Source organism: Manacus candei, unplaced genomic scaffold, assembly GCF_025592945.1.
Source record: "Manacus candei isolate 608988 ecotype Guabito, Panama unplaced genomic scaffold, ASM2559294v1 h1tg000043l, whole genome shotgun sequence".
Classification (NCBI taxonomy): Eukaryota; Metazoa; Chordata; class Aves; order Passeriformes; family Pipridae; genus Manacus; species Manacus candei.
In genome coordinates, this window is record NW_026138091.1 from 2378795 (window position 1) to 2403317 (window position 24523).

Genomic DNA, 24523 nt, shown 5'->3' on the forward strand with positions numbered 1-24523 from the left:
TATTCCTTATTGTTCCTATAGTAATGTATTTAATGATATATTTATGTTTGAACCTCATAGTTACTCTGTTTCTGACAGACTAAGTACTAAACATGAGTAAAATAAATGTTGGATGTCAGACTGTCTTTTAGCTCAGTCAGCAGCGCCTCAACACTGAAGATCGTTTTATTTCATACCAGCACGGACCCTTAGCTGCAGTGAGAATTTCCTTTTTTTGTGTACAGTCAGTCCTCACTAGGACTGCGATGCTTCTCCCTTCCCTTTATGATCTCTGCTGTTTATTTTTTATAGTCTGTAGGAAATGCTGTCAAAAGGGAAAATCTAATAGCTTTGGAGGCTACCTGAGGAGACACGGTAAATAACAGCATCATCACATGCAGCTCCAGCAGAGCTGGGTGTAGGACAGGTTGGACAAGAGAGCATAGGCCTTTCATGCAATAAATGTGGTCAGCCTGCTGTGACTCATACGCCTCTTACTTGTCTGACTGCAAGAGATCCTCTCCTTCCAATTCGAGAAACAACATTGCTAATACTTCTGCTTCTCATAGTGCTCGCTTCCCTCAAAACATAGACTAAAATTGTTGCTATGATGCTTGAGGTCAGACTTTTGGTTTTGCTTACAGCAAACACCACCACGTTCCACAGGAACCAATACTGGCTTCACTTATGGAGCAGGGCTCCAGGATGCGCATAAATCATGCACAATCTGGTCATTCATGATTCATTGCAAATAGAAAAAGAAAATTATAAACAGGAAGGAAAAAATCTCAACAAGTTGCAGCTGTCAGCACACAGGCTGCAGCAGGCTGGAAGAACATTTTAAAAGGAGAGGACAGCTAACCTTTTTCATTCCCAGGCTTGGTATGGAGGTAATGTGTGGCCTCACAGCACAGGCAGTTTGGCCCCATATATCAGTCATTGGACAAGGCAGGTTTCATTCCATGCAGCTGCCTGCACCAGCAGCCCCACAGCATAGATTTCGCACCCAACCTGCTGTCAGCCCATCTCACTGTACCATGCTTGCACTGGAGGGGTTTTTTGTGAGGTGCTGAGGAGGCCACTCCTGTTGCTGAAACAGAACAACCTGGCACTCCTACAAGCAATGAGTAGATTATTTGGTATTGGGTTAATAGAGGGGTTAAACCTGCATCTCCCTCTAGACACAGGGAGCATAATCCTGAACCGATCCAGTCAGCACACAACAGCCCTGGGAAACTGGGAGATGGGGACGCTTTTAAAAAGCAGCTCAAGCTCTGCATTGTTTTCTCCAGCAGGAGCTGGCTGGTGTGGACAGCGTTAATTGCTGGCCTTCTGTGAAAACTGTTTAAGGCCCATCCTAATGAGTCCCCGCTGGAGCAGTGGTTCAGCGGGAGCTGCAGTGCCGACTCCCTGAAGGCTCCCACGGCCCGGACAGCAGCTCCCGCCCCAGACCGCTCCTCACGTCCACGTAAAGCTCTTTCCGAGCCCGGCACGCCTTCGCCGTGCTCCGGAGAAACACGGTCACGGTGCCTGCAAGAAGTTTAAAATGTAAATCAAAATCCTAAAAATGGATAAAACCACGGGCTGGGGTCCTGCAGTCCGAGGCTGCAGCTTGGACGTCCCCGGGGTGGCCAGGGCAGGGGCGAACCCTTGTGCCTCCTCGCTCTCGGATGCCCCGGCGGTGGGGCGAGAGCGGGGCTGCCCCGCGGGGCCGGGGCTGGGCCGGGAGCGGGCGGCGGGGCTGGGCCGGGGCCCGCAAGGCTCCGCCCCGGCTCTTTAAGCGCCGCGGGGCCGCGCTGGGCTGAGACGCGCCGAGTGGAGCCGAGCCTTGCGGTGAGTGCGGGGCTGGCAGCGGGAGGGCGGGGGCTGCAGGGGCTGGGCTAGAGCAGACCCTCTCCCGGGGCAGGGCCAGAGCAGACCCTCTCCCGGGGCAGGGCCGGGGGTAGTGAGCGCCACAACGGGACCCGGCGCCGGCGGGAGGGGAAGCGGCGGGCGGGGGGCGATGCTCACCCCGTCCGTGCTGCTCGGCTTGTTGTAATGATCGAGCTGCCACGCACAGGGCTTCGCCGGCTGGCCGCCGAAAAAGCCGTCCAGGGTAATTGAATAGCCTGGAATTTCTCAATATCTGTCTTGGGATGGTTTAGGCCCCTTGTGTTTAGAGCTGCTGTTAACAAACGGGTTGGAAAGGACCTGGCGGCTGCCGTGGCTTGCCCGAATAACGTGCTCCCCTCTTGGCTGGGTTCAAGCAGCTGCCAACAAAGCTGTTACCGACAGTCAGAATTGTTGGTGCTGGTAATGAGGTCACCTGGATGTTTAATTACTGCTCTTGAGCTCCCCAGAGGCCTGCCTGAACTAGCCAAAAAGTCTTCAGGGAGCAGGGAAGGCTTAAGGCAGCACATGAGGTCTGAATCTGCTACCTGTGGAGCTCTGGGAGGAGATCAGGGCAGTGTGAGGCTGTGGTGCTGAGAGAGTGGCTTGTGGGCAGGGGACAGGTTTGTGCACTGTCCTGTAGCAGAGCTGCTTCAGGTCACCAGCCCTGTTCCCCTAAGGTGCCTCCTGGGCACTGCTGCCGTAAGGGCAGCTCTTGCTGTTGGGTGATTGAGAAAATATTGTCATTCTTCCCATGCAAGCTGTCATGGGAACATCAAGGGGAGGCTAAATGGAAATACTTCCTGTGGAAGACAGTACGGTCACCTTGAAGTAATTACTTCAGTTCCTTTTTGTTTTTCATTTAATGAATTCTCAGAGTCCTTATCAGACAATTTGAGTCAGCTAAAGGTTGCTGGATCACCTAATATTTTGTCTCCCTTGGGAAGAAAGGGTGGAGCTGCACCCTGTGTTGCCCAATATTACATGGGAAATCTGGGGAAAAGCTGAAAACCTGATTCAGGTCCTTGGCTCTAGTGTGCATGAAAACTATTGTTTACTAACAAAATGGTTAAAATTATTTAGGCTCATGTAAATACCCAAAAGAACATGAGTGGGGATGGTGAGAGGAAAAGACATAAGTACTTCTTGTACCAAACGCTATTTACATTTTGGAAAGAATACAGAGTGAAAAGGAATCTCTTCTCCATTTTTCTTTTTTTCCAGTCCATGCATTCCTTTTCCAAAGCTTTGTGCAGCCTATATTCGCTTTAACCAAGGACGCTCTTTGCCATGATTAATGTCAGCTGCTGTGCAGTAGCACAGCCAAGCACTTGAATAAAAGAAATGGAATCTTAATTTTTAGACTCTACAGTTGTGCCAAGAATGACAAAAGCAAAGTGGGAAATGTCATAAAACTAATTTTATGAGCTCGGTCAGGGTATTAGTGCTAAACCATGGAGCAGTAATGATGCTAATCCTGTGGAAGTATTAAACAAAGGGCTATCTCAGTAATTGGTGTCAGTGTGCAAATAGCACTGCTCAGCCAATCTGAGGAAGTTTCCTAAGCTATTGCTTAGGAATGTACCTAAGATGCCCCGATTTAGGTTAATAAACTAATCTTATTTTGCCACATGCCATGAATGGCTGGCTGCTTGTCTTGGACAAAGGTCTTGTAGCAGCTACCTGGCAGCATGTCTTGGGAACCACACAACCTACCATGCATCCCTAAAACTGCTGAACTGCTGGTCATGCTGCTTGGACAGGAGGCTTGTTTTACCAAGCCATATGGGTCACATAATTCAGCCAAAACTGCTGCTCTCAGTTGTTATTTATGAGTCTGCTCTACCTTGCCTGAGGAGCACAAGGTGCCTCGCTCTGCACTGAGGCCTGTCCCACACATTACTTCAAGATCCCCTTTCTTTAAGGGGCTTTTCTCACCAAAGTGCTCCTGTCTGGATCCCTGTGGTGGAGCTTCCAGTTCCTCTTTGTAGGCCAGTGGGATGACTGGAGATTGGTAGTCCTCTGCTTCTGGCTCAGAGGGATGAGTGGCAAAGCTGATAAAGGCAGCAGACTGTGGGAATTGCGTGTGGATGCTGTTGTGTGTATCTTCTCCCTGTCTGGCCAGTATAGGAGAGCTTCTAGAGGTGAGTTTTCCAGAGAAATGTCAGAAGCTCACAACAAATTCCTTCCCTCCCTCCCTTCCTGATAGTTGACCTGTACTGCAGTGCTGCTGTGGGGAGTCTGCAGGGAGGGAATGGTGGTGCTGGTGGGGTAGGGTGGCAGTGGGCAAACCCATGGTCCTCTTCCAGAAACCTTCTCTGAAACGAGGATCAGTAAGGAGCAGTGAGGGTGATGAGCCCTAAGCAGCTCCGCGGGGTTAAGCTCGCTGAATCGGTAACCCTGTCTCTGGCTGCTGTTGGCCTCTGTGCTTGCGAGAGGTGGTCCTTTGGTGGTGAGCTGCAGGAGAGCAAACCAGCATTACCCAGCAGTCACAAGTTAAGGGCAGTTCAGGGATGACTAGGAGATAAGTGTTCAACAAACACTGCAGTGTTATCTCATGGTGGTGGCGGGAGGAGGAAAACCCCAGAAAAGCCAAAGGTGACGGGCAGTGCTTGGCTTTGGTACTTTAACCCGGGATGGTTAATGGGAGGAGCAGGAGGAGCTCCCAGTCAAGCTGAGTGGGAGCGGCTGGTGGTGGTGTTGGGAGTGCAGGGGAGCTGGGGAGGGGGCAGCTCAGCTTGAGATGGGACGGTCACTGCTTCTGGCTTTATGTAGGAGACTGTCGGTTCGCACAATGGGTGAGGTGCCTGTCCCTGCACACTAGCCATCTGAGCGTCCATTCCAAGTAACATGTAATGTGTGAGAGGGAGTTTTACTTCCTTTTAAAGCAGCTGTGGCTCCTTGAGCAGTTTGGTTTGGTTTATATACCTGTCTGGTAAAGGTACAGTTGATGTAATAGCAGTGAGTCCCTGGGAAATAATCTCCCTTAAACTTCTTTGAAGTACAGGTGTGATCTCAAAGGAGTTCACAATGTTCCTACAGCCCTGATAAGTGGTTTTCTGGTGAGGTGAACTTTGGCTCGTACCACATCCCAAATGACAGGCCCTGCAATAAAACTAAATGCTATTGTTGGCACAATTGGTTTGCTTCTATCAGATGAGAGGCCCAGCATTAATGAAGCATAGAAACTGAAATTATATCGGTCTAGGGGGCATTCATTCAAGGTACAGTAAAGCCCTTGTGCATGGAACTGTAATTTGGGCATATCCAATTTATTCAGCTTTCAAAATCCGCAGGCAGGGACAGAGGACATGTCTCGTGAAGACTGTGTCTCGGTTTTTCTTGCTGTTCAGCAGCAGCAGTCTCTGTTCCCCTTGCCAGTTCATCTGCTCTTACAAATAGCCATAGAGAGCCCATCTAAGCCTTTAAGTCTGGTCTGGGATCTGAAGAGCGGGGAAGTTGAATTGATCCCAAAAACTTCTCATGCAGTGGAAGGTCACATTTTTAAACAGTTGGTGAAATCTCAGGGTTGTGCTCTGATACATTAACTTTGCAGATCTGGTTTAAAGGAGCCTGTTACACCAACAGTCCTGGGGCCAGGGTGGTGGAGGACACTGTATTTAACAAATCTCTCCCCTTCTCCCTTCCTTCCTGGCTGGGTACACAGAACCACCATGCCGAACTGGGGAGGTGGCAACAAATGCGGTGCCTGTGGCCGCACTGTCTACCATGCTGAGGAGGTGCAGTGTGATGGGAGGAGCTTCCACCGGTGCTGCTTCCTCTGCAGTAAGTATTCCCCTCCAAAATCTCTGCTGGCATAGCTGGGGGGGATCACAGCAGCAGGGTGCTGGTCCACAGGAGATATCCCAGGCTCAGCTGGCACCCATGATGGGGATGGCAGTGCCCTGAGATGTCTTTGTTTATCACATGTTGGGCTTAATTCCTGCTTCCTCACATGCTTCCTGGGCCTGGCATCCCAAAGGGAGAGCGCGTCTCCTGGAGAGGTATTATCCTACCTATCCAGTGTGTAAGGAGTGGGATGCACCTCTCGGAGCACATCATGATTTTTCTCTTCCATTTGCACTCTTGCCAGCCTTTTCCTCAAGAGTCTGAGGGTTCTTTAGGTTGGAAACTTAGCTTAAGTGTTGCTCATGCAGAGGAAAAAGCCCAGTGGCAGAGCTCCATTTGCACTGATCTGAGCTCAGCTGGGCTTCTCCTGGTGGTCTTGGGGCTGGCAGTAGCTGAAGGAACAGTTATCAAACTGCTGCCCTGGTGTCCTGCACAGACCAGGACACCAGCGTGCTTGAGCACAGCTGAGTTGTTGATGCTTTAGCTCAGCCAAAAGCCTAAATTTTCTTGGCACAGGAGCCTGTGGTTTATTTCAGATGAAAGGAGTCCAAAGCATTATTTTCCAGTCCAACCAACAAGCCTAGCGAGGCATTGAAAACTGCTTTCTCTGCTGAAAAGACCTCTGCTTAGATGAAGGGAACAAAGGGTCCCTGTGAATCAGAGGCTCCTACTTTGCAAACAGACAGCCTGTCTGTCTGAATCAGAGAATTTTACCTTGTTGCGAACATGAAGTAGTGTTTTGCCCCACTTGCTGGTGATTAATACATATGGGCAGAGCTTGGGTTTAGGTCTCTTCATCTAAGCTGCAGTTACAACTGTCCCCCTCAAGCAAGTTTACTGTTAGTCTGCTGCCCAATGTCAGCACGCTGTGCTGGCACTGAGAGCCTCAGCACACCTATGCTCCTTTCCCTTAGCTCTACTGCAGTCACAAAAAACAAAGATTAGATGTCTTGGCTGCCTCATTTTCAGCCTTTTATGGGAGTTACTATTAAAAGAAACCTGGAACTTACAGTCAAACAATGGCTCTACTGTGTCTGAATATATGCTTTTCCTTAGTGCATAGTTCTGTTGGGGTTAAAGTCTGTAGACTTAACAAACATGCATTAGTTGATTTATTTATTGGATATTTTTGTCTTATAAAAAGAACCTTGGAGCTAATGAATGCCATAAGCAAAGGTCAGCCAGTGTTTTGAAGACACTAAAATTCTTTTTAAACAAAAAATTCATAAGGCCATTTCTTTATTTTCATCCCAAATTCTTTATCACGGGCATAATGCTGTTGCAGATGGAAAGAGCATGCAGTTGGCACACAAAAGGAGGTTTAAGAAGGAAATAGTTCTCCCTTCTACTGTAACCTTGAGTAGAGTGCTTGCATTGTGCCGAAGGACAATGTAGGAATGCCAGAAAAGCACAGCCCCTCCGGTGACAGCTGTGAACCAGCCCCAGCTCAGTCCAGAAGCAGAACTGAGGCAGATGAGGGTGGGGGAACCTTGAAGGTTTGGTTTTTTTCCCCAGCCCCACCCTGGCAAAAAGGGCAGGACAGGGGTTCTTCTGTACTGATAGGCTTTTGCTTCATGCTGTATGGCATCTGTCAAGGGAAACTGCTGACTGCCCTCTCTGGATTTCTGAGCAGCCTCATTCATCAAACCACAGCAAGTTTCCAGGCTTTAAATGTCATGGTCATGAAGAGGTGGGAGGGAATACAGCCCTTTACAGAGCTAAGCATAATTCACAAATTCAAAGGGCAACTTGCTCCCTCTAATCTCTGGTGGTCCCACAGCCCAATGAGAAGAATTGTGGACAGGGAAACCCATAACATCACTTCTCACTTGATTTTTGGCTTACTATGTGTGCTGATGGAAACTGCCTTAAGGCAGTTTAACTCTTTTTTTCTTCCAGTGGTCTGCCGGAAAAACTTGGACAGCACAACTGTAGCGATTCATGATGCCGAAGTTTACTGCAAATCTTGCTATGGGAAAAAGTATGGCCCAAAAGGTTATGGATATGGTCAAGGAGCAGGAACACTGAACATGGATAGGGGAGAGCGACTAGGCATCAAGCCTGAGAGGTGAGTGAACTGAGTTCAGAGGCGCCCTTGTCCTTTAGTACTGTTTTCAGAGGAGTCTTTCAAGCTGGATTTTGTTTACTTCATGTTGTTTGGAATTGGAATGCTGCAAAATACACCAGTCTAGCTCAATGCAGGGCATTTAACCTGTGCTACACAAAGCTCCCACTGGTGACTATGTGAGTAGGAACAGTACAAGCAGGAGTTAGTGCAGGCAAGGATGCACTAATCCTATGCATGAGCTATAGGGGACTGGATTACGGAGCTGCTGATTGCTCTGCATGAGCCCACAGAGGTGACTCCCAGTGTCGGGGCACTCTCCTAAATAAGCTGGAAATGCGAATGTTCAGCATTGGACATGGATTTGGACAGCTGGGAATCTGGGGCTACAAGAAGAATGAATTTTTAACTGGCAAATGAAGAACCATTTGTGCTTAATGGTAGCCAAAGTCAAAAGGCCCATTAAATAGTAAACATTCCTAGTCTGATTAAGTTCTTGCTGTAAAGCAAAGCATGTGGAAAGAAGCTGAGGTATGCCTGACAACTTGCTTCATGCAAGTTCTCAAATTATTGCTTAGTGTTTGTATGATGCATGCTCACCAGCCAGGTTCAGTGATCCGTTCAGGTTCCAGATTATGATCAGTAGACAGAAATTTAACAGAATTATTTGTAGTTTACTATGTGAAAAATCCATGTCCTAATACAGAATTCAGCACTTCTAGATAAGTGAAAAGGGGAAGGTTCCTCAGAAAACTAGCCTTTACAGGAGCTTCTTTTTATCCTCTGAAGCATGGCCATTCTCTTTTTGTTGTTGTGGTTTTGGCTTTTCTTCCCACCAGGTGTAATTGAATAGCCTTGCTGCTAACTTACTCCTCCTGTTTTGCAAAAGTACTACAGCACTTGTTGGATGCTGCAACACGTATTTGTGTTGCTAAAAAGAGCAAGAGGTCATTTAGTAAAAGAGTAGAGACAACAAATGTCCTATTTCTTTCAGCACACCTTCTCCTCACCGGCCCACTACAAATCCAAACCCTTCAAAGTTTGCTCAGAAGTTTGGAGGGGCAGAGAAATGCTCAAGGTGTGGTGATTCTGTTTATGCAGCAGAGAAAGTAATAGGAGCTGGAAAGGTAAGGAACTGCTTGTGCTGTTTTGTACTTGCTGCATGGACTTAAAGTGAGCAAGGTGTGTTATGTGGGTCCCAGTAGGGAACCAACTGCAGGGCTGTTACCTTAAAATCACATTTCTTAGCATCGGAAACAGTCAAATCAATCAACTTCATGGAACAAAAAGTACTTGAAATGCAGGTTGATGAGTGATTTCAAAGGTGAAGATTCAATATCATCTCATGCCAGACTTGAAGCAGACTGCAGAAGCCCTCTCCCTCAGAAGAGGGAACAGTCCTGTGGGGTGTGCAGCTTGTGAAGGAGGCTGAATGTTTCAGCAGAAAGGGAATGTTCTCTGAAAATACCATGTAAAACCATGTGTCAGGCTGCCAGCTGTCTGACTCACTTGCTACGGAGAGCCAAGATCTGCTCTGAATTGATCAGAGCAAGCCCAAACCTTTCAAAATGCTGCTCTGAGCAGGATGCTGTGTGGAATTTGAGGCTTTGGGCCACTCACAGAAATGCAGATGCTCTTGTCTGCTACTGGTGCACTTCAACTGGTTTTTATTGTACCAGTCATATAAAAAGAACACTGATGCAGATATTTCCAGTTAATATGGGGTTTTTACCAATTCAGATATCATGTGTACTTATACTATCTTTCTGCTTTTTATTTTTTCCCTAGCCATGGCACAAAAACTGCTTCCGATGTGCCAAGTGTGGAAAAAGCCTAGAATCTACAACCCTAACTGAAAAAGAGGGAGAAATCTATTGTAAAGGTGAGGAAAGAAACAAAGGTCACTTGTTTATGGTTCAAGGTAATATGTTACAGGGATGGATTGTTAGTTTAGTCCTGGTATAAGAAACTTTCAGGCTCATGTCAAGATGGAAGTGCTCTGTAAGTCATAGGAATAGAGCTGAAAAATGAAATAAATATTACTGAAGCTGCTGATGCTGACATCTGCATCAAGCAAAACATCCCATACTGAGTGATGCAGCAGCTTGTGCCCTGTGCCTGGGTCAGAGAGCAGATCACAGTAAGGAGACAAACCAGCAAGCATCCTGCCATGCCTTCTTGCATGATATTGTGGATATAAACTTGATATGTGATATTAGATACTGTGGTTTGATGACAACAAATGCCTTAACAGATAACGAGCACAGAACCAACATGTGAGTTACCTTCACAGAGTGGGTTGAGAGCTACATGGACTGAACAGGCCTGGCTACTGAGTTCAGTCAGGGCAGTTAATGCAGTTTAACAAAATGTTTTTAAGTGTTGCGTCCCACGGGGATGTTCTAGTGACTAGGGGGAAGCAGCTGAGGGCTTAGCCTAGACAGTGCTGTTCTTAATTAACGTGCCAGAGAAGACTCAGTTACTACATGTTCATCTTTCTTGCAGGTTGCTACGCAAAGAACTTTGGCCCCAAGGGATTTGGGTATGGCCAGGGAGCGGGTGCCCTTGTTCACGCCCAGTGAGGGGGCTAAAAACCCCTTACTGCTCTGCTGAGATCCTGCTAGAAGGAACAAGAGGGTTTCCTTTCCTAACTACTAACTACTGTGAAACAGATACTAGTTACTGTAGTGCTTGGGTATAACATTCTGAAGATGATTTTAAAAAAACCCACAACCACTGCTTTTTTCCTTGCTTTGTGTATCACACTGTAACACTTTTAATACTGAGTATCAATTCAATAAAGCTTTGCTTGTTGATATATCCTAAAGTGGAGTGTTGCTTGCTTTGTCAGCAACAAAGGTGAGGGGAGTGTTGCTGGGGCAGCTCAGGGGTGGAGATACAATGCTTACAGACTTGGTGCAGACCTTTGCTGAAAGCTGGACATACAGAGCAGGGGTCGTGGTCTTCAGAGGTGAATGCCTGTCCTCCAGTATCACACCATTATATATGCACGTGCAAGGCAACGAGCTGCTCACTGCACAGTAGTAAATCTTAATCTACTGCTCTGTACAGTGACATAGCTCTGAAAGTGATAGATAATGGGTAGCTGTGTGCCTGAACTGCTGCATGTCTCTGCCACAGTCTCTAGTAAATGAAAAACAAACCATTTGCACCATAATATTCTGTGGGGTTGCATGTGCTTCAGTATTGAGGTGCTGCTATGCACATAATACTCCACCAAGACAGCTGCAGATTAATACCATCCCTCCTCAGCAGCTGGCCAAGCTCTGGGCTATCATATCCAACTTGGGTCTAAGAGCAACTTTTGACCTTTTCTTGGTAGTGCTAGGACTCCTAGCTCCCTGAAAATGGGGGAGGGTTTTGGCCTCTTGAAGACAATACCTGACAAAGCAACTGCAGCCCAACAACAGAGCAGAAGAAAATTCTGCCTTCAAAACGTGACTTGAACTGAAGGTGATGAGCAAGGAGTAATTGCAATTAAATGCATTGAAGGCAGTGTAGATCTGCTCCCTGTGAACACAGCAGGTGGGTGAAAGCCAAACTAGGGCCTTCACCCTTCACTCTGCTAACCCAACGCTTTAGGAACTGTTGCCAATAAAGGTCTATGAGTAGGGGACAACTACTTGTGCCTTAGCCAGATCTCGAGTGGAAAGCTCACAGAAGAGCTTGGCTTCTTTTAGCAGCTGGAGCAGCCCCCACCCGTAAGGCCTGACTGAGCTCACAGCACCCACACTTGAACTTCTTGTGAAGCAAGCAGGAGCCACCTTCTCAACAGGAGAGAAGTTTCAACCCTCATTGTGCAAAACAGAAGTTAGTTAAAAAAAAAAAAAAGAAAAAAGATTCTTTTTTTTTTTAGGAAAAAAAAGAACCCTTCACAAGTGAATTTATGGAAACACATTCAAGACTGGGAATGCTGCAAGAAAACATTAAGCAAGTGAACAAGTGTGTCAGTGTGGTCTAAGGCAGTTTCCAGCAACCGTGGTCTGAGGCAGTGAAGCAATGGAAGCCAAAAGCCTAATCAGAAAAATACATATTACTCAAAATAATACATGAAAAGCATTCTGTACAGGTTACAAAGGAACCATGTGGATAGGAGGAAAAACAGACTCAGTTCACAGAGAGGGAAAGATCAGAACTGGAAAAGACAGGCAGAAGCAGCACACATTTCAGGTGGGAGCAAGCAAAGGCACAGCCTAGGAAACCTGGGCAGAAACCTTTGACCCTGCTACTCATACTGCAGGCATTGCTTTCATAGCAAAACCATCTGATTTTACTTAAAGGCAGCTAATGGGAGGTCAAGGCACTGAACTCTAATCAAGCCATAATGAGGATGCAGAGGGCAGGCTTCTTCCCAAGTAAAACAAACCCAAGAACCACCTTTCAAGTCATCAGGAGCCCACCCATATCTCCCAAGCGCAGCAACTGTTCTGATGGAGCACTGCAAATCTTAAATGGAGACCTTCAGCACAGAAGGTAAAATGTCTTTTTTTTTTTTAAAAGTACCTTCCCTGGTCTTTACCAGACAAGCCAAAAGGGTGGTCAGCAGAGGTGAGCCTGGACACAGCCTCACCAGGAACATTGCTTGGGGGAGAACAGCACCAACAATTCTCAGTGTCAACACTGAAACCACACTCAGTAGAAAACAGACTTTTTTCTCCCCTTTAGGTGTGCTCTTAAGTCCTAGCCTTATACTTTAATATATGTTCCTGATTATAAATATCTTGATTAAATTCCAACTTGGACTGTTACCTTGTTTCTATTCAAACAGCATGGACCAGAAGAGTCAGGGTAATTGGTAGTCTGTCTCTTGTAAGTGCCACCTAGAAGCATACATCTTGGTAACACCTCCTAGCCTTATGTGGATGTCTCTTTTACCCTTAGAATACCTCAAATGTCATTAAATACATACCTTTGGCCACCTGAAACATTCCCTAGATGGAATTCTCCCTTCAGAAACATTACCTTGCCAGCATACTTTGCTCAAAAGACAGGAATATCTAATTAGTGAATGGTAACTTTAACTGGTAGTACAAAGGTATACTTTACCAAAATCCAGGGTAGTAGCTCACAGGATCTCACATCTGCACAGAACTGGGTGCATGCTATCTGCAAGAAACCTGTATGTCTTTCAGAAAGACTTTACTAAAATAAGCTGCAAGACGACAGCTATTTTTTCACGGTACGGCTTCTGAAACTGGGCAGAAACAACACTGTATGAAATCACATCCCAAGTCAAGACAAACACTGCATCTAAGAGTCAATATTTATTTGATTAATAACTTACAAAATTTAACAGATTTAATTTATGTAAGGAGAGCTAATTTATTAAACATTTTACAGATTTTTTTTTGTTCACAATGTAATACACATCAAGATCCTGACAGTATTAAAATAATACTTGGCACAGTTATAAATAAAGAATATACAAAAGAATCCATAGCTTAAAATGTAGTGATGCTGTTTTACACATTATTTGAAAAAAAAAAAAAATCTGGTGAACATCAAAGAATACAAAAACCTGCAAAGAAACAGCACATGTTTAGGGCCAAGACAAAATTCCTATTTATTCTACCTATGTCAGATTAAGTTGGTCTGATCTGCTGTTGGTCTGGATCAACTTTGTTAAGTTTCAGAAGCAATGCAGTTTTGGTTCAACAAGTGAATTTTAAGTTTGATAACTTGACAGAAAAATGCATAGTTGGCTCCGCCCTGCTTGCTTTACGATTTCATAAACAATTCAGTGTTACTCAAGACAAGTTCTATTTTGCACTGGAAACATCATACATCCCAAATCCATATATGCATGTTACTTTTCACAATTACCTACTATTGTTCAAATTCTGCAGGTCTCAACAAAACTGTCACCAGAGAGCTACTGATAAGTAAATAGTGCAGAACTTACTATGTGCTTCCAAAGGTCACCTCTTCTTTTAAAACATATTTGACATGGAGTGCATGACACAATTCATGGCAGTTAATGCTACTGGGCAACTAAAACCAAAACTTGTATCATGTACTGAACTGCTCTCCTGGTGGCTAGGCAATATTTAATAAAGTGTATTGAAACTCCTCAAGTCAACCGACCCCCAACAGAAATGTGGAAATAAAGAATAAAAAAAGAACAAATATGCAGAAGATCATTGGTGATTTAAAGAAACTACACTGTAAAGTCTTCATGCTTTTTTCTGATTAGGAAAAAATATGAATAACTGAAGTCAACTGTTTTCACTGAAATAGGACGTGTTCTTCGTTAGGATTACAAATTTTGTCTGACAACAATAGCAAAAGCTTTTTGCCACCCCTATACCCAAACCTCTCCTGTTAAAACTGTGTCCAAGAATGATGTTGATTTTTCCAGTATTAAACATTCAAGTACTGTAATGCTGCACTTCTGTAAATCCTGATATCTGGTACTTGCAAACTAAGTGTGTGTCTTGAGATCAATGAACAACTACAGAAAAAATGTTTACTTGCAAATACTGAACATCAACTATTTACAGTTTCACTGCTTCTCTTACTAAGGCAAGGGCCGGGAATACCACTAGATTGCTTTATTACCTGTAATCTGCATATTACAGAAAACGCTAATTTTGCCAAGCATCAAACATGCAGTGAATTTGCAGGGCATAATGCCTATTAACAGCAATACTGAACATCACTAAAAGCTCATTAGATATCTTCCTACACTTTTTTGGTTGAATAAAATGAAAATGAGCAGCTTTAAATACACTAAACACACACTCACAGAGAGAAAACTATTTGATAAATTATTTATATACAGATACACATTCTTTACACTGGTCTCAGACATCTGTTTTCAGGTCCCTCCCCAAACTCCCCTCACAGGTTCCTCGAACCACTGGGTTGCTACAGCACTTATAAGAGAACTAACCTGATTCTCAGTCTCTGTCTCTCTGTAAACAATAGTTAAGGAAGCAGTGAACAATTCACTATGAGTATATGAAAACACCATAACAAAAATCAGTGCATCACATTCAGGAAAAGCCCCTTTGGAATGCAATTTCAGATCATTCCTTACCTTCCAAATCTATCTGTAGCATGAGAACTTAAAAATAGAAATTAAGAGTGATTTCCACGTGCCAGTACACCATCTTCTTCAGAATGCTGGTTTGCATTTTCTGTGCGTGTGTGCAATTATGGGGATTCTTAATTTATTTTTTTTTAAAGCTTGGTTTCTGTTATTTCGCATCCAAACGAAGTAAGCATTTCAGGCTACTTTGGGTTCTTCTTCTGCAGTTGCATTCGATTTAAAACTATCTTGTATTTTTATAACTGAGACTTTTGCTTTCACATCTGTGGTATCCTCCATGCAATTTCTCTTCCAACATGTCTCCAAATACACTACACTGTACTGTGTGAGGACCAAACTTAACACTAAAACATTGCTAGCTTGTAAGTCGCTCATACAATTACTTCAAAGATAATGATTTCTTCCCCACTTTTTTTCCCTGAACATTATATACTGTAAACTAATTTTACAGGTGTATCATGCATTTAAGCAGGGCTTTAACTTTGACAGAAAAGCTTTCCTTATTGGCACAGTTGTTTATTTCAGACTACATTATTTCAGAACAGGGTTAATACAAGTATTTAGTTTTACCACTAACCGGTGGCAATAACAATCACCAAAAAAAGTGGGCAATATATTTTTTCTCAACATTACCTGACGTGCCCTACTGCTATAACTTTACATGTTACAGGGGATCCCCACCATACAATGTTTTTAACAGTACTAAAAAGCACATTTTTCAATGTACATCATACTACAGAAAATCTGTATTAAAAAAAAATCACATTACAGGAACTACAACATAGCGATCAGTGAACTCTGTAAAATGAAATTTAGTTTTATATTCTAGATTCTTGTTTCAGTGGAATTATTGATATTGGGATACAAATTTTTTTGCTCAGCACAACATAACTACTTATGTCAATACTTCAATAATCTCATGCTCCATTGTGAAAGACCTTAAATAAAAAACCCAACAACAAATACTGTGAATATGCTGTCATGAATAATTCTCATGTTATGAACTGTTAAAATCCCTTTTTGATCTTCCTCCTCTTCCGTATCAGGTTTGGCAGTTTATTCTGTCCATTTTTACTTTTGTTAATAAAATTCTGATGAAGAGAAGGTACCTTTATGATTCATCATCAGCCCTACACATAGCATGCTACTCTTCAAGGGATGCGGATTCGAGAGAGAGAGAAAATTTTTCAGGCACCACTCAGTATGATATGCGCACAGGATGAAGGTGGTGCTACACTAGCTGGTAGCCTGATCCTGAAGTTTGGTCATATTCTATTGTATACTGCCTTGTCCAGTCCACAATAACAGGCCGAAAAAGACCACAGCATCTGAATTCAAAGAAGTCTATAATGTTCCTTATACATCCATGGCTAAAAACAAAACAAAAATACACGTCAGTAAGCAATATCATGGCTCATCTAACAAAGTACAACATCTTTTGCCTACCTACAAATTTGATTATTCACCCTTTAAGTTCTTAAATTCAGAAAACCATTTCAGTTCAGAATCATCTTTATTGATGAGCAAGTTCTGAAACAACAAGTAGTCACCAGACTGGTTAATGTTTGATCGTTGGACATAATCAAGACACCAACTTTCTTTCACTATCTACCAAAATTGTATGGAGAAATGTAACATGTTATTAGCAGTACACCATCATGTAGCACAGCATGGTAATTCAGATCCCTAAGAGGAAAGTTGCATTTTACAGATGGATAAGACAAAACAGCATGAAGTAATGTCTTCCTAGAATAATTTCCATCTTTATTAATATCTATTTTTGCATACATACTGGTTCACCAGCTGCAGGTCTAGGATCAACCAAGTCCCTTGACAACACAAAATTAAGGAAGCATTATCTGAATTAAATGAACTATTCAAGCACTTTCTGTGGCTGAATGAATTGTCAAATATTTAGGAAACCTATATAAAAATTCCAACATGTTGGGGGTTTTTCACTTAATTAAACATGGGCTGAATAGATCACGGTTTTCTGGAAGAGAAGCTCATGTTATGACATATGCAAAAGCAGGTCTAAGCAAAGAGGAGATGACAACTATTTGATGTCAATGCTTCATGTGACAGGTAATGCCAAGTCAGTTATTTTGGATATCTGGTGTTATTTTCAGGAGCCATTTTTATAATAGTAGCTATTTCAGTGAAAATGGTTTGTGAATGTGACATTAATTTGGGGATCAAACCAGCAGTTTTTTCCAACCCTGTGCACCACCTTGTGTTCTTCAGGAAAAATAACTATCCAGTTTTGCTACAACTCTAATCTGTAGGAACATTGCAACCACACAGAGATGCTTGTCTGCTTCTTACTACAAGTTTTGTATGAAGAGATACTAAAAAAAGAGATTTATTATTTATTATTTCTAGCACAGAAATCCATCTGCAACATAACAGAATCATAGAACGGGTCAGGTTGAAAGGGACCACAGTCGGTCATCTGGTCCAAACTCCCTGCTCAAGCAGGGTCATTCTAGAGCACATTGCACGGGACTGCATGAATCCATGCTGACTATCCTGATCACAACTCCTACCTCCTTTTCAGGTGGCACCTGAAAGGCCGTCGGTTCCCACAGGAGACATAGCATATCCAGCAGGATGGCGCGTGCTTCTGTCTTTCCCAGCTCCTTTTGTAACACACTCTCAACCCACCAATATACCAGCCTCATGCCTTCATTTATTTCCTGCCTTGGCTCCACAAGCTGCTCCATGTCACTGTATTCCCATCCCAGTGCTACTTCACCTCTGAGCTCCACTCTTTCCTCTTGCACCCTCACCCCTACAGAAATTAGAATCCAAACCTACCCTTTTACATACAGGCCAAAAGCCCATGTCTCACCTATGCAACACCCACTTCAGTTCCTGGGGCATCCTGCTCCAAATAGCTTTGCCCATGCTCTTCCTCTTGAACAGGAAGAAAGTGAAGCCTCTTTTCTCACAGAAAAGAGAGAAAGAGGAGCAAACTCAACAGCACATTAAGTATTAATCAGGACAAAGTGCCCAGTGTGGAAGTGAAGATCCAGGTCAACATCAACATGCTGCAGTAAGCAATCACCTTTGGTCTGAGCATTTGCTTTATAAAAAGGATATTTACTTCCCCATAAACTCTACAGCAAAATACAAGCACATTCTTTTCTGTGTTTATGCATCTCTACACTACAAAACTGGAGAGAATGTGTTACTGTAAAAACAGTTAGATTCAGCACTCCCAAGTAGAGAAAATACTCTAAAAGTATTTAGCTGTATTCTCTTTCAACAAGCAGCACAATTCAAGTGTATGTAAGGTTACACATAAGAAATGTGTCATAATAAAGTGTATCCGCTTTAAAACTTACTTGAATGGGCTTTCAATAGATGTGGTTGTAACTTTAAAGTGCTTATATCTTCTTGCATTCATTCTTTCATTTGTCGTGATACCCAAGCAAGATATCTGAAGACAGGAAGAATAAGTAATTTAGCTCACATAAAAACATGCAACCAAGTCCTGCATGAGCCAGACTAAAAAAGAACCAAATTTATTAGTTTAAATTCTTTCTTCTGAAACAGCAATTTTTGACTGGGGAAATTATTAGGTCCAAACATAAAATTTTGAAATTGATATATGTTGTACGTGATGAATATTGTAGAAAAAGCAGGACAAAACTTAAATTTACTGAAAAGTTTTACCTAAGTCTTAGAGGATAATTTCTATTTCTAGGACCTCTGGAAAGATTAAATCTCATGGTTCATTAATGACAAGACAAACTGAAAGTCTTTCATGTCATACTTGAAGGCTTTCAGTATGACTTCTCTTAGAAAGCATAAAGAAAATTTGAGTTTGGTACAGTAATGTGGCCTCAACTCACACTGAGGCAGTGCGAGAAATTATTGCATTTTCTTTGAAGCTACCACTCTCTTTCTGCTAATGACATACAGCATTATTCCAAGCTGGCCCCACAGATCTTAACCTCTATTATTCTTTATTGCCTTTCTCTGGTCTGTTTTACCTTTTTGTCATTCTGAGAATGGAAGGCAGGAGGCAGGTAGAAAAAAGAAAGTCCAAGTGAATGAGAAGTGAATGATGCCTAAGATCGAGAGAACAGATGCTTGCCTACAAGAGTGAGGCTGAGAGACCAAACACTTGGTCTTGCACAATGCACAAGAAAATTTAAATGACAGAACTATTTCATATTCTTATGTCACTCCCAAGGCTCAGCATTGAAAGTGAAGTGCTCTGCCATACCTGATACATCTGACACATGAGTAACACAGCCACCCACATGAAGTGAAACACACTGTTTAGAAACATCCAAAACATCCATGGAGAACAGGTAGCAATCTGTGTAACATAGGTCCAAAATCCATCCTTTGTGTAACTTGTCTCACAGTGGAAACCCCAGTCTAGAGAGAAAAAGTGTCAAAAAATATACAGGAGATTTAAGGTATGTTTATTGTACATCAACATAATGTTCACATTAGAATGTGATAAATTAAATAAGAAAATAACAATGTGCCAAAATAGTTTTACTTGCTCTCTTTTCCTTTCCCACCTCCTTGAATACATGCCATATGCACATACTTGGCTCTTATGAATTAAAAAAAAGATCTTGGACAAAGAAAACATCATCATCTAAATTAAAACACCCAATATAGTCAAATATTAATGTGCAGTTCAATTACAGAGTAAAAATATCCACCACTCTGATAAGGCAAAAATTTGTAAAAATCCCTACAAGGAGATGAAGTATTTAGAAGCAATTTAAAAACCAAAACAAAACATCACATTTACTCACAAGAGATACATCCATAAATCATCCAGCAGATCATAAAAAGCAAGAAGAACAGGTATCCCATAAAATAGCGATGGTTCCCTGCTCCTAAAGTTGTACAACAGGGATCAAATTACTATACTTTCAACAGAAAGACAAGAAAATTTCATTACTTGCTTAGAAGTACCGCTTATTTTATACACAGAAACATTATTCTCCAACATTAAGCCCATATAGTTTCAAGACAGTGAAATTAGCTGGTGTATGGGGTTTTTTTACTTCTCAGACAACAAAGCAACGTTTCTTCAATTTTCTTCAATTTCCATCACATTACAACTGCAATTCACTAATTCATTTGTAACCTCTTCCAGGAACTAATAAAATTTTTGATAGAAATATTTAGAACAATGTTGGTGCCAGCTGTTGCAGAGCCCTCAACAGCCAGGAATTACACATCAAAATATTATTTTAAAAGCCATTAAAAAATCGTCAGACTTCAGAGTTCACTTTCTTAGAAGAAAGAGAAATACGAACAAATACATAAACTTCCTTGTATATTTGTTAATAAGCTAGATTACACCTTAGGTTTTACCTGCTTCATAAAGCTAGCTAAAAATAAAGTATCTAGCAGAACTTGTAAAACAGATACATGTAACTGAACAGATGAGGCCTAAGAACCTGGTTATAATAATGAATGAGATAAAAACTACTCTGCTTTAGACAATTTAAATGCAAGAAAATTCAGTTACTAAAAGACTGATCTATTTTTAACATTAATAGAGCTAAATAAGCTTCTTATGTGAGTACATCATAATACTGAAGTACTCAGCCTTCCTTCTGGATGTAAAATATGTCCAGTGCTGCAACGTTCCAACAGCTCCAGGCTGTAAACTAAACCCACAGAGATGATAATGACTACAAAAGACTTGGCTGTCATCATCTACCACAGCATTTACTTCTTCATTATGTCAAATGTTTTCCCTGCTAAAACAAGAGCATCCTCTGGAGGCAGAAAATAATCAAGTGCTTTTAGCAAGTGAGCTGAAAGATTGTATAAATAAGAGATGAGGAAAAACACACATACAACCCAAGCTAGACTAAACACAAGACATTTCCTTGAAAATCAAACAAGTTCCTGCAGACATAAAATTATGTTGTAACATTGCCTTAATCACCTAAGGGCATATGAGAAAGTGCTGGGAATTTCCCTGAGGTATCATTTTCATTTGCATTCTAAATTTCAGAACTGTTAAGTTTCATAAAAGACATTTTTTTAAAAACATAGAAGTTAAATAGTGACCCAGAAGTCCATCTGAGAGGCAACTGATGCGATGTTTCTTTTAGCAACATCTTCAATGATACTAGACCAAATTCTGCCTAACAGGAAATCCATATGTGGGGGTAAAAACATAGGTGTAGCATTTAAAACTATAAATGAAACAGGTACAATCTTTATCACAGTTAAAACAAAAAAAGTCTTCAGAAAAAGAAAGCAGAGAAACTGTATTTTTGAATAAGACTGGACAAAACACAGCACTATGCTCTACAGTTTCATTCTGGACTGGCAGGAACAGAGTGAGTTATTCTCCACACTTAAAACAATGCTGTAAGAATTTTTGTTAATTTATTTTATATGCTTGTGCTTATATATAAGTAATAACATAAAATAAAGATAACTGATTTCTTACTGATGGAGCTATACTGTAGGATTTAGACAGTTTGCTAATTTCATAATTTTTCCAACTTTTAACTCCTTACAGGAGGGGAAAGTGATCATTTTTCTAAACCATGCAACAATTTCTCAGGTACACAAGAACCTAACTTCTGAGTCACTGCTATCAGAAAAATAATTCAGTACAATGTCAGAATATATTGTGATATTACAGCTTAAAATTTGGCTCTAGAGATTTTCATGCTACTATTTGAAAACTACATTTCTGTTGCAAGTCTGCAGTTTGTGTTTGAAATGCAACTACAAGTTTACTAAAGCTTGTTATTTTTAATTTAAAAAAACCTGTAAAAAAATAATGCTATTTTGATACTTTATTTAAAAAATAAATATAATCACTTGTAGAGACTTGCTTGCTGTATTTTTAACTATAATTCTGCAGGTATGAGGAAAATAACTTGCCCCAGTTGCCAATTTATTTATTTTTCAAATAGTCTGCACTTTTTGTCACCCTCTTCAGAATGGTAAAAATATTCTAAGTCTCTTTATGTGTGAAGTTTTATCCCCAAAGGATTTATTTTAGAGTGTCTGTAAGCACTCTTACAAGATTTCTCGATCCTATCTTTAGCAACATTCTTATCTTTCTAACACATTCCACATGCATCCAAATTCCACCTTTCCAGAAAGGCATGATTCATGTTTCCCTTTTTGGCAAACATACCACGAATGCTGTTTTAAGAATGGATTCTATTTTGCAATCCTATGCTTAGAGTGACCATGTACCAATCTGAGAGACAGAGAAGCCATATAAGGTTGTTCAGACCATCACTCCCTCCAGTTCAGCTCCACCTCCCATACTGTGATTCCTAATGCTTTTTTCCCAGCATACTTTCAAGGGCCCCAATGTTTATTTTTACCTCCAGTTATCCCACTCACACCACTATAAGACAGATTCTGCTTTTCCATTATCACTGTTATTTAAAAACCATTTCCTCCACCTAACCTAATCTCATTACTCACATACTTTCATGACACACAAACTAAGGTCCTTCCTCCCCCATTTGTTTTTTGGTTTTCCAGTTATTGATAAAAATACTGGTTCTGTCACACTGACATGTATTCCTCAGCGCTCTTGCAAAACAAACTATGACTAAAGTGTCTCCAAAACCTGAGCCCATGCTCCCCTGCCTGTTTAAATTAAAAATTTCTTAGTTCTTCATTGTTAATCATCCAAAATATAAATCACAAGTATCTCAGGTAGTAACATCTGTAGGAAAAATAAAATAGAAGGGGATGATATAAGTCGATCTCAATGAGACTTTAGGAATGTTCTATTAAAATTCAAATGCCAGGACTGACTACTTTACTCTTGATTTTCAGGTTAAACTACTCTGATTATGCATTATCATATCTACTGGAAAGACTGCAATAAAGCATTTATTGGCTGCCAGCTGTCAGTGAAGCCAGGTCCTAATTCCTCCCTAAGATTAAAGTTACCTCAGCCTGTGTCCTAAAAAATTAAGCCAGTGAAGCAAGAAGCACTCATTTCCTAACTGTGAAGTCTTCAGTGCTCCTTGCATAAATAATGGCTTTCAAATAAGTTTCTTAAAACTGACAGGGAATAGCAGCATTTAGAGGCTTTATTCCTGTTCTATATCCATTCCTTCCATAATCACTGGGGAGAATAAAAGACAACCTGGATGGTCAAAAAGAGGAGAATACCTCAATAGGAAGTCATTCTGTATCTAACCGCTATAATCATGACATTTTTCAATACGTATACATTCCCATTAAATTACTGAATTTTATTGGTGAAAATGTAATGGATAATAGTTGTGGAATTCGCACATGCCTTTCCAGCAGTTAAGCTTTGCATCTTTTCATTACTCAAGTTTATGTTAATAAAAATACATATATAGGAAACTGAATTAGACACAGAACAATTTTAAGGAAAGACAATACAAATCAGAATAAAGCAGAAAACCACACATAGAAAAAGAATTAAGCTCAATACTGAAAATTTTTTTCTTCTACCTAAAGTCCTCGACTGCTTTTCTCAGACTTTGGCAGAAGTCAAGTCACTTTCACTGTGAAACAAGAAGAGACAAAACCTTGCACAGTATTTTAGCAAATTACTCACCTACACAGTTACCCACCCATGGGCAGTGGTGATCAAACTTTGCTATACATCGATTGCAAACACCACAGTGTTTGGACCTCACTGGCTTCCGTATCTGTAATAGTTATTGACACTTGTTTAGAAAAGCAAATTACCCTGATATACTTTAAACAGAAAAACCCCAAACCCTCAATTTAAATGTAAATTGATTCGCTATTGTTAATTCCTTAGAGAACTTCAAACTTGATGCTAATTCTTAAAGCAATCCTAGCTATTAAACTTAATGTATACATTGTTTAACACAAACATCTTTACAACCACGCTGAAATGATTTTCACACTGTTTTTGTTACACAAAGGATTATTTTCTCCATACAAAGTTCTTCTATCACCCCCAGCTATTGAGCTTTGTATAGCAACCAGCTTCATTTCAGCTTTTTAACAATGAAAATACAGAATGAGCTTGAGTTCCATGATTCTGTCAGTATCATTCGTAACTGAGCTCTAATATAAGTCCTTCAGGTTATTTTCTAAAGACAGAAATACAACCCAACAAGCAGAACTTGGTGGAACTTAAAATGCTAAATTACTCTCAATTTTTCTTGAAAGGTTATGTTTTGAAAGAAGTGGTCTTATATATATATATATATATATATGTATATATATATACACACCCCCATCTATCTATGTATGTACACACATAGGTTTTAAGGCGCCAAATCTGTCTATAATTTACCAGCTTCAAAACTAGGAATATTAACATCACTCATGTTCTATATAGGTCAGAGCTTTGCAGTGTAACACTGATAATCTTGAGAATTTTATATTTACTAGTTAACTTCCAAAGAAGAAACATATTGCATTTCCTTATGAAAATTAAGATTTTTTCCCCCTCCTGACTACTGCCAAATAGAGAAATGCACCTAATTTTTGAACAAAGTATTTTATTAGAAGCACAACATAATTTTTGCTGTGAGTTACAGAGGCAGTGGAATGTCACCTGTGATTTTCATAACTTGTTAGATGTATAACCAAACATCTTAGTAGACATATTGAATACTTGGATTTTGACACTGGCAAGTTATTTCCACAGTGATCTTTTTTTTCCTCTTACTGTTGCATTGTTTTTTTGTGTACAGACA

General features: G+C 41.3%; 2 protein-coding genes across 4 annotated transcripts in view; one reads left to right on the plus strand and one right to left on the minus strand.

Annotated features, from left to right (window-relative positions):
- The first annotated feature begins 1755 nt into the window (after nucleotides 1-1755).
- CSRP2 (cysteine and glycine rich protein 2) lies at nucleotides 1756-10589 on the plus strand. Its single transcript, XM_051795619.1, has 6 exons — nucleotides 1756-1812; nucleotides 5516-5634; nucleotides 7597-7765; nucleotides 8757-8889; nucleotides 9551-9644; nucleotides 10268-10589. The coding sequence occupies exons 2-6, from the start codon at nucleotides 5523-5525 to the stop codon at nucleotides 10342-10344; spliced, it is 585 nt and encodes a 194-aa protein (XP_051651579.1). The 5' UTR covers nucleotides 1756-1812; nucleotides 5516-5522; the 3' UTR covers nucleotides 10345-10589.
- Nucleotides 10590-13028: 2439 nt separating this feature from the next.
- Nucleotides 13029-24523, minus strand: part of ZDHHC17 (zinc finger DHHC-type palmitoyltransferase 17) — a 69163-nt gene continuing 57668 nt past the window's right edge. For 2 of the 3 annotated variants that reach the window (XM_051795330.1, XM_051795331.1), the window contains exons 13-17: nucleotides 23404-23497; nucleotides 19619-19702; nucleotides 19069-19226; nucleotides 18182-18276; nucleotides 13029-16204 (exon numbers count right to left, since the gene is read on the minus strand). In XM_051795330.1, coding sequence (XP_051651290.1) covers nucleotides 16066-16204; nucleotides 18182-18276; nucleotides 19069-19226; nucleotides 19619-19702; nucleotides 23404-23497 — 570 coding nt within the window. In that variant the 3' untranslated portion in view covers nucleotides 13029-16065. The remainder of the gene's footprint in view (nucleotides 16205-18181; nucleotides 18277-19068; nucleotides 19227-19618; nucleotides 19703-23403; nucleotides 23498-24523) is intronic. The other variant, XR_007905880.1, reaches the window with a different exon arrangement.